The sequence below is a fragment of the Echinops telfairi genome, unplaced genomic scaffold (genome assembly GCF_000313985.2).
Source record: "Echinops telfairi isolate 266 unplaced genomic scaffold, ASM31398v2 ScPeMD7_7469;HRSCAF=8507_1, whole genome shotgun sequence".
NCBI lineage: Eukaryota > Metazoa > Chordata > Mammalia > Afrosoricida > Tenrecidae > Echinops > Echinops telfairi.
The window spans coordinates 31,491,275-31,501,251 of NW_022111373.1; the positions used below are offsets into that span (position 1 = coordinate 31,491,275).

Below are 9,977 nucleotides of genomic sequence, written 5' to 3' on the forward strand. Positions count from 1 at the left end.
TTAGGTGCCTTGGCTGATATTCGGGTTGGCTTATACTCGGGTATATATGGTAACGAATAAGTGGGGAGGGGTAGTGGGCTTAGTGGGCTTGAGGTAGGCAGAAGTTGAGATGTAGAAGCCTGAGGTTGACAGCTTATTCTAGGAAGTCAACAAATACTGTGTAACTGCAGCAGTGAGAATAACAGGGAGAACAAAATGAAAACAAGACGATTAAAAAACAAACAAAAAACAACCCCAAAGCATACTGATTTTTTAAAAATTTACTGTAAATCTCCTGATACTCTGGACTTTTCTGTTTCTGAATTACTGCCCTCACGTATACATTAGCATGTACATTTTTCCCCCTTAATGTTGGAAGTAGGGCAATAGGAGAGATCAGTTAGGAGTGTAAAACATTAAGTACGTTTGAAATGATACTTTGTATTATAGACGTAGTGCTGGCAGTTAAAATAACACACAGGTAAATCTGACAGGGCTTCACAATAGACTGAATGTAGAGGAGGGCCTCAAGTGAAGGGGTCTACAATAAAGAATTAATCCTTAAACTCACACACTGAATAATGAGGGTTGAAGCAGGTAAGAACTGAAGGATTATAGGGCTACTCCTCCCCCCACCCCCCATCCCCGGCTTCCCTCTTCAAGGGTAAGCAGGACTTCAGAAAAAAAAAAAATCAAAAATTTTATTTTGGCTATGTTGGATTTAAAGTGCCTTGAGACATGTGTGGAGTTGTAGAGTAGGCATCTAGATTTAGGGCTCTGGAACTCAGTGTTAGAAAGTAAGAGCACATAGTTGGTGACTGAAGCCGTAAGCATAAATGAGATTGTCCCAGGGAGAAAGAATCTAAGGAACTGAGAAATAAGTCCTAACTGGCAATGAACTGGTTACAACTCATTGTGACCCCATAGGACAGAGTAGAACTGCTCCCTAGGATTTCTCAGGTTATCAATCTTCTACAGAAGCAGACTGCCTACTCTTTCCACCTCAGATTGGCTGGTGGGTCTGAACTCTCAACTTCTCAGCAACCCAATGTGAAACCCACTATGCTACTGGGGCTCATGAGCAGCCTTAAAAGAATACCTATAATTAATGTTCAGATAAATCAAGATGAGAGAGGCAGAATGAAATCAAGAAGTGCTATGTTGTAGATGCCAAAAAGAGAGTGTTTCAAGCAAAGTGGTTAATAATGTGAAAAATATCAAGATAACGGTTGAAAATGCCCGTTTAATTAATAGTATTAATTAATAAAAGCATGAGTTGTATTAGGTAAATCTTCTGCCCAGGACCTCTTTAGAGTATTGAAAAGCATGGATATTACTTTGAGGATTAAGGTGCACCTGACCTAAGTCATTATCTCTTCAACTGCCTCAACATCATATGAAAGTTGGACATTGAATAAAGACGAAAGAATGAATGCATTTGAATTGTGGCACTAGAGAAGAATCTTGAAAGTATAATGCACTGAAAAAAGGACACGCTGATCCGTCTTGGAAAATGTATAGCCAGAGTGCTCCTTAGAAGCAAGGATGGCAAGCCTTGGTCTTATATACTTCGGACATGTTATTAGGAGACACTAGCACCTGAAGAAGTACTTCAAGGTTGTCAAGTAGAGGGCAGGGAAAATGAGGAAGGCCCTCAAGAGATGGACTGACCCCACGGCAACACTGGGCTCAAGCATAGGAACAACTGTGAGGACGGCACAGGACGGGGCAATGTTTTGTTCTGGGGTGCACAGGATCACTATGGGTTGGTACCGACTCGATGGCCCCTAACAACAACATTGAAAGCATCGACGAATTTGTGAAACTATTTGATTAGGTATCAGGTATCAGCAGATACCAGTATGTTAAGAGTGACTAGACTATTATTCGTCATTTAGGAAATGAAAATCAAAACCACAATTAGATACCATTCACCCTTCCAGGATGGTCATTATAAAAAAGACAGAAAACAACATGTCCTAGAGAGGATGGGGAGGCATTCCAACTCTTTCCATTAATTTTTTCCAGGTAAAATGGTACACATGCAAGGGCAGATGCTGTGGGAAACAATTTAAACATAAAATAAGTTCAATTCTCTTCTTGGAAATATACCTCCATAAATTCAAAGCAGGGGATAAAGAAGATACCTCGATTAGTATAGTATAGAAGTATGTGAATACTAACTTCAGTATATTTTATAATAACCAAGAACTGTAGACAACTCAAATACTCATCAAGGAATGAGTAAACAAAATGTCCTACCCGTATCACGGAATATTATTCATCAACATGAGAAATAAAGTCATGATACATGTGACTATGTTTTGTGTGTATTTTTATAAAATGAAGTCAAAGTACTCCCTTTAATACAGCAAAAACATTTTTAATATCAATAAATGATTCACCATGCTTTTAATAACTTTATTAAGTAAATGAATGCTGATACATTCTTTCTATCTGCTCTCTTAATTTTCAACTCTATATTGTTAGATACATTTTAACTGTACATTACTATTATTTTTTATTAAAAGATCATTTCATTGGGGGCTCTTACAACAATCCATTTATCAATTGTATCAAGCATATTTGTACATATGTTGCCATCATTCTTTTTTCTTTTTTTAATCACTTTATTGGGGAGCTCATATAACTCCTATCACAATCCATACGTACATCCATTGTGTCAAGTACATTTGTAGCCATCATCATTCTCAAAACATTTTCTTTCTACCTGAGCCCTTGGTATCAGGCTCATTTTTTCCCCTCCCTCTCCCATGAACCCTTGGTAATTTATAAATTATTATTATTTCATGTCTTACACTGACCGATGTCTCCCTTCACCCACCTTTCTGTTGTCTGTCCCCCTGGGAGGGGGTTATATGTAGATAATTGTGATCGGTTCCCCCTTTCTCCCTCCACTTTCCCCTTCCCCTCCTGGTATTGCTACTCTCAATATGGGTCCTGAGGGGTTTATCTGTCCTGGATTCCCTGTTTTTCCAGCTCTTATCTATACCTCTATATATACAGATGCTCTGGTCTAGCCAGATTTGTAAGGTAGAATTGGGGTCATGAGAGTGGGGTGTGGGGGTAAGCATTAAGGAACTAGAGGAAAGTTGAATGTTTCATCCGTGCTATACTATTTGTCTGACTCGTCTCTTCCTTGTGACCTTTCTGAAAGGGGATGTCCAATTGTCTACAGATGGGCTTTGGGTCTCCACTCCACACTCCCCCCTCATTCACAATAATAAGATTTTTTGTTCTGGGTCTTTGATGCCTGATACCTGATCCCACTGACACCTCATTATCACACAGGCTGGTGTGGTTCTTCCATGTGGGCTTTGTTGCTTCTCAGCTAGATGGCCACTTGTTTATCTTCAAGCCTTTAAGACCCCAGACGCTATATCTTTTGATAACTGGGCACCATCAGTTTTCTTCACCACATTTGCTTATGCACACATTTTGTCTTCAGTGATTGTATTGGGATGGTGAGCATCATGGAATGCCAGGTTATTAGAAAACAAAGTGTTTTTGCATTGAGGGATTGAGGGTGTACTTGAGTAGAGGCCAATGTCTGTCTGCTATCTTTTTTTTTTTTTCCCATCTGCTTTCCTAATAATAAACCTATAAATATGTGTACATAGATCTATTTCCCTATTGTTATATGTAAATACATTTATATATGTACATGCCTATATTTAGACCTCTATAAGTGTGCCCTGTGCCTCCTACTTCTTTTCTTTCCTTCTTTCCTCTTGTCCCACTATCATGTTTGGCCTTCATTCAGGTTTTACTAATTTCTCTTGGTTACACTGCCCTCGATCAAGCCCCACCAGACATCCTATACTCTCCTCGCCACCGCTTTTAGATCACTTGTTGTTCCCTTGTCCCATGGTTTGTTAACACCCACTTTCTTTCCCTCACTTCCCCTTCTCCTGTGTCCCCGCCCCAGAAACATTTACTTTAGGTTTGAGCCCTTGATGTCACATTTTTCCCCCCTCCTCCCTTACTACCCCCATCCAACCCCTTGATAATTATAAATTATTATTTTCATATCTTAAACAAACAGCTGGCTCCCTTTTGCCACAGTTCCTGTTGTTTGTCCCCCGGGTGTGTGTGAGTGAGTGTCTGTGTTATGTGTTAATCATTGCGATTGGTTCATCCTTCCTCCCCACATTCTCCCTAACCTCCAGGTATCACTACTCCCATTCCTGTTCCTGGATTCCATGTATTGTGAGCTGTTATGTCTTATCTGTTCTTGTGAACATGTTCTGGTCTAGCCCGAAGTGAAAGGCAGGACTAAGGTCATGACAGTAGGGGTACTACATACATTCTTAACAGTATAGGCAATACTCAGATTACAAATGAGTTTCAGTCCTGGGACTGTGTTGAGTTGAATTTATACAAATGTTGGAATAATTTGGTATTTCTATTGAAAGAACCTTAGTTACAGTCTTTCTTTAAAAAATAAACCTCTCATCTTTTGTAAGGGAGACAATCCTTACAAAAGCTGTGGAAAATTTCTGAAGGAACCATCTGCTTAACATAGACTTAATCATGTTCCTTCTTTTAAACCTTTTTTATTCTCACTCCCAGAAGTACCAAATATAGCTACTTCTGGGGCTTTCTGGGGTTCCATCATGTAAACTCAGCTGTTTCAGGACTTGAAAAGGCTAACATAAGATGTCTGAATTTATGGTAACACAAAAATAGCTGGGTTCAATTGGACATCCCCTTACAGAAAAGTCACAAGGAAGAGATGAGTCTATCAGGGTGCAGTATAGCACCGATGAAACATCAAGTTTCCTCTAGTTCTTTAATGCTTCTCCCTGCCCCCTCCCCCGAACTCCCACTATCATCACCCCAATTCTACCTTACAAATTCAGCTAGACCAAAACATGTACACTGGCACAGAGCTGGAAACATAGGGAATCCAGGACAGATAAACCTCTCAGGACCAATAATGAGAATAGTGACACCAGGAGGTTAAGGTGAAAGTGGAGGGGAAGAAGAGGGAAGAGACCACAATGATCTACGTATAAAAGAAAAGTGGGTGAAGGGAGACAGCGGTCAGTTTAAGACATGAAAAAAAAAAAATCAATGGTTCGTAAGGGGGTAGGTAGGGTGGGTGAGGTGGGAAATGAGCTGATACCAAGGGCTCAAGCAGAAAGAAAATGTTTTAAAAATGATGGTGTACAAATGTGCTTGACACAGTGGATGTATGGATGGATTGTGAGATGGATTGTATGAACCCCTAATAAAATGATTTTTTTAAAAGTCAAAATTTTTTTAGATACATTTTATAAAGTATCCCAATTCTTTAGAAGAACAGCTATATAATTTCAATGTATTATATTAATTATGTCACCTTTTCTTAGGAAATTTTTTTTTTTTTCCCTTAGGAAATATTTATACTTATAAACAATACAATTTACTAACCTCTGCTTCTGTTGCTTGGGATTGCAAAAGCTGTCGTATACGAAGTATATCCTTCTCTATTTGTTGAATTCTGGCTACTCTTCGCTAAAATAAAATATATACATAAATTAGATATCGTTTCATTGAGAACACTAATGTAAATAATCTACTATGGCGACAATTTAACAGCTTACAGTTATGTCAAATCATTATTATGTAGGCAAGTATGTATGTGTATTCATACACTGGACAAATCAGGGTCAGTTCAATTCTAAAATATAAAAATATCTCATTTTATGCAGATACCTTGATCTGTACTGAAAAATTTAACAAATACAAGTTATATATTGAATTGTAGGATGCATTAATAAGTCATTAGTATTTTTCAAATGCCCATTACAGCTAAACACTTTTGCCCTCTAACACTAGGATCACTTTTGTGCTTTTGTACTACTGGAAGCACGTAAGTAATCACACAGCAGTAATTTACAAATTAAATAATGTAAAATTGAAACACTGTAGCAAAAGGCTTTTTAAAATAAGAGCTAAAGTTTCTTTAAATTATATAAATACAGAAATGTGAAAAACAAATCATATTGTGTATACAAACTTTATTATATTTAAATACTAGTTTTAATAAAGTTCAAATATAAATCCTTTTAAAATACAAGTACTGGGGATTGAGTTTTTAAGTCAACAAACCTATAGTATTGTAGTCTTATGTGAGCTTATTAATCTGCCTATTAATCTATCTAAAGAGTTTCCTCAACTGCTAAATGTCTGTGTGAAAATTAGAAATAACCCTGCCTTAGTACACAGTAGACTAATTGTGTATGTGTGTGTGTTACTAAAGAATAACATGTTAAACTGTGAGTAAAATTTACAAAAGTGGAAAATAAATAAAATACAATTACTGCTATTTTTTTCCAATAATTCTATGTAGTTGGTATCCTAGTATCGTGATATCAAAACTACACTATAGTCTCTATACTATAGTATAGAGGAAAGAAGAAAGATGGCAACCAAGTAGCACACATGGCAGGAACTCTATAGAGACAAGCACATAGGGGCCATGGAGAGGGATATCCCACACTTCTAGAGAATGAAATTCTCAATATACACATAAGTAAACACAAATTTATTAAAACAAAAGTGCAGCAACATCTGCTAATAAGATTTCCTTTTGTCATTTCCCCCCAGCACAAGCCAGTAGAGTGCAGATTCCCAACTCTCCTGATCAATTTTTCCTGGTCCAGGAGCTGCCTAGGGTGGCTGATAAAGTTGCAGGGACATAGCTCTGTGACACCAGCCTGGCAGAATATAAGCACAGATAGGCTTTGGCTCTTAGCCCAAGCCAAGGGAGTTTGGTTCTGATCCCCTCACAGCCTTATCTTAACACAGCCTACCAAGCCTCGTGAGGATAACTCTACAGGCCAGCGTGGAGCAGGCGTAAATAGTGACTAAGTTAACTCTCCATACAGAGGGAGCTCCAGCCCCACTCGGGAAAATTAATACCCCACTCCTGAGGTTCAGCTCTGCACAACCCTGTCTTAAGGCACCCCAAAATCACAGCCCTTTGTAGGCTCCCCTACCCCCTTATTAGCAGACAACACACACATGACCTACTAGCAAGGTATACTGCACCAGCAGTTTTACGAAACAGAAGCGGGGAGTTTGTATGTGAGAAAAACACCATAAGCCCCAGGGTCTAAAGGCCACTCCAGCTGAGGTACTGGATAGGCTGAGCAATCTGCCAGTTGTCCCACGACACCAGCCCCTGATCAGTACTTCAAGCCACTTGGATAAGCAAACTGCTGAGTAAGCTATTGCTTCATTACTCCTAGACCACCTAGGTAGGTGGCAGTTTTAGACCCCACTCCTCCGCACACACTCGGTCACTTCTATCATCTGAAAGGAGCAAACCTCATCTCCTCTAACCTGATCCTCCACAGGTCCATTACCTAACTCACGAGAATGCAGAACTCTCAGCCTTACAAGACACCAAAATCATCCCAACCTTAATCTCAACCATATTCTAACACCCTAAGGACCATAAGGTAGTGAAACAACATACTACCAGACACTGTCGTCAACTGCTCAAAAGATGTCTGCTCCACACAGTCCTGATTTACCCCCAGAACAAGGTACCCCAACTATTCTTTTGTTGGTACTGTTATTTCTGTGTGTTCTATCATTCCTATACCCTCTACCTCTTTAAAACAAAGTCATGCACTATTCTTACAATTCATCCTTAGTTAGGACTTCCCTATCCTTTGGTCTAAGGAAGGGGGGAAAATTATTATTTTACTATTAGTTTACTGAGTTTGTTTTCTAGTTCCTCAACACATCATCAATTGACGTCAGAGACAAAGCTCCTGGGCAAAGCTTAGAGACTTAACAAACATACATTAACAGCTCTTCCACTTCTTACCCTGGTATTATTTTTTTCCACTTTTATTTTTAATACTTTTGTCTCTTGACCTTTCCTCCTTTAATTTTATTATCTAAACTTTTACTTCATAGCCCTTTTTGTCTACCTTTTTCTTTCTTTGCCTCTCATCAACCCTTCTCTTTCCTCATAAAACCAGAGCAATTATTTTTTCCCTGAAATATTATTATCCACTCCTTTGTCATTTCAAATGAAGGCATTTTTTTTTCTTTCTGGTCTACGTTCCTTTCTTTAACCTACCAATTAACATCACATGATCCTTCCCTTCTTAATTTCCTTTTTCCTTTGTTTCTCCCGTGGCTAACACTTCCGCTTACATTCTTTGATCTCCCCCTCTAACATTTAATCTAAAATTCTCCCCCAAAATACTTACTAAAAAGCCTCTACGACCCATCACTGCACCACCTAACAGAGTTAACCACTCCCATATAACCCACCTTTCTAATACTCCTACATAGCTATACCAAGATGCCCAGGAACCAACAGAAGATATTGGTGTACACACCACACACACACACACACCACAGATAAAAATAGCCAAACACCAAGCAGGCCTAAATGAAATTCCTGAAGTTTAACAGGCCATGGAATTATCAGAAAAAGAGCTTAAAAGGATGCCTGAACTCATACACAGATGAACAAAGAGCTGAGAAGTGGGGGGAAAATTGAGAAGCTAGAAATCTCACTACGTGCCTTACAAGAAAATTCCAAACAGAAATGCAATAGTCAAACACTACAATGGGAAAATTACATAATACTATAGAACAGAGAAACAGAATTGAATAAATGGAAACTGAAATTAATGAGGTTGAAGACTTCAATCTAAAAGAACAATGAACAAAAATGCAAAAGAGAGAACAACCTATGTCTTATAAGGATTCTGGAAGAGAAAGAAACAAAAAACCCACACAGAGAATAGTCAAAGAACTCCTGCAAGAAAACTTTTCTCAATGCCTAAATGATGAAAAGAGAATTATCCAGGAAGCTGAAGACACCCCAAATCAGGAGGATTACAAAAGGAAAACTCCCTGGCTTATCGTAATCAAGATGCCTAACATCAAGGGCAAGGAAAAACTTCTAAGAGCAGCCAGAGAAAAAAGAACAATTACTATATATACTCGAATATAAGCTGACCCGAGTATCAGAGTATCAGCCGAGGCACCCAATTTTACCACAAAAAGTGCATTAAAAAGGTGCTGAAAAACTCGGCTTATACTCAAGTATATACGGTATATACAAAGGGCCAGCCATTAGAATAACTAAACAGAAATCATGTAGGGAAGAAGGCAATAGAGTGACTTCTAGAGTCTTTAAGGAAAAAAACAAAACACAACCTGTCAAACTAGAATCTTGTACCCAGCAAAAATATCACTTAAATATGATGGAGAAATAGAAGTATTCCAAGACCAAAAAAAAAATCAAAGAAATTCACAAAAAATACTCAAAAAACCACCAACACAAAAATCCAAAACCAAAATACAACATAATTCCTCACAAAAATCAACACACAGAGGAACATCCTAAGCAATGAACATAGGAAGAACAAAGAAACTAAACACAACACACATAAACACGCAATATACATGCACAAATAAAATGCACAGTGATAGGAACAAATGCATATAAAAATGTCACTAAATGTTAATGAACTAAATGCACAGTAAAGAGCTAGAAAGTAACAGAACAGATAAGAAAACAAAATCCATCAATATGCTGCCTACAAGAAACACACCTCCGTAACAGACATGAACAGACTAATAATCAGATACCGGATATGAGTATACCAAGCAAACAGCAATCAAAAGAAGGTAGGAACAGCAATATTAATATCTAAGAAAATAGACTTCAAGGCAATCTAAAAAGAAACAAGACCAGACAATACATAATGATCAAGGGAACAATACCACAAGAGATAACTATAATAAACATATACAAACCCAATGAATGACCCTCGAAATACATCAAATTCTCACAGAATTTAAAAAGGACACACACACCTCAACAATAACAATAGACTTCAATATGCCACTTTCAAGGAAAGAGAGAACACCAAGAAAGAAATTCAATAAAGACATAAAAGAGCTCAATAACACAGTCAACAAAATTGACCTGATAGATAAATTTTTTTTCTATA

At 38.0% G+C, this 9,977-nt stretch overlaps 1 protein-coding gene across 5 annotated transcripts in view; it reads right to left on the reverse strand.

Moving 5' to 3' along the window:
* The window catches only part of APC (APC regulator of WNT signaling pathway), a 107,447-nt gene that overhangs the window by 61,203 nt on the left and 36,267 nt on the right, over positions 1 to 9,977 (reverse strand). For 4 of the 5 annotated variants that reach the window (XM_030888995.2, XM_030888994.2, XM_030888993.2 and 1 more), the window contains exon 5: positions 5,416 to 5,499. The exons of the other annotated variant lie outside the window; for it this stretch is intronic. In XM_030888995.2, the coding sequence (XP_030744855.1) occupies positions 5,416 to 5,499 (84 nt within the window). The remainder of the gene's footprint in view (positions 1 to 5,415; positions 5,500 to 9,977) is intronic. 5 annotated transcript variants of the gene reach the window in all.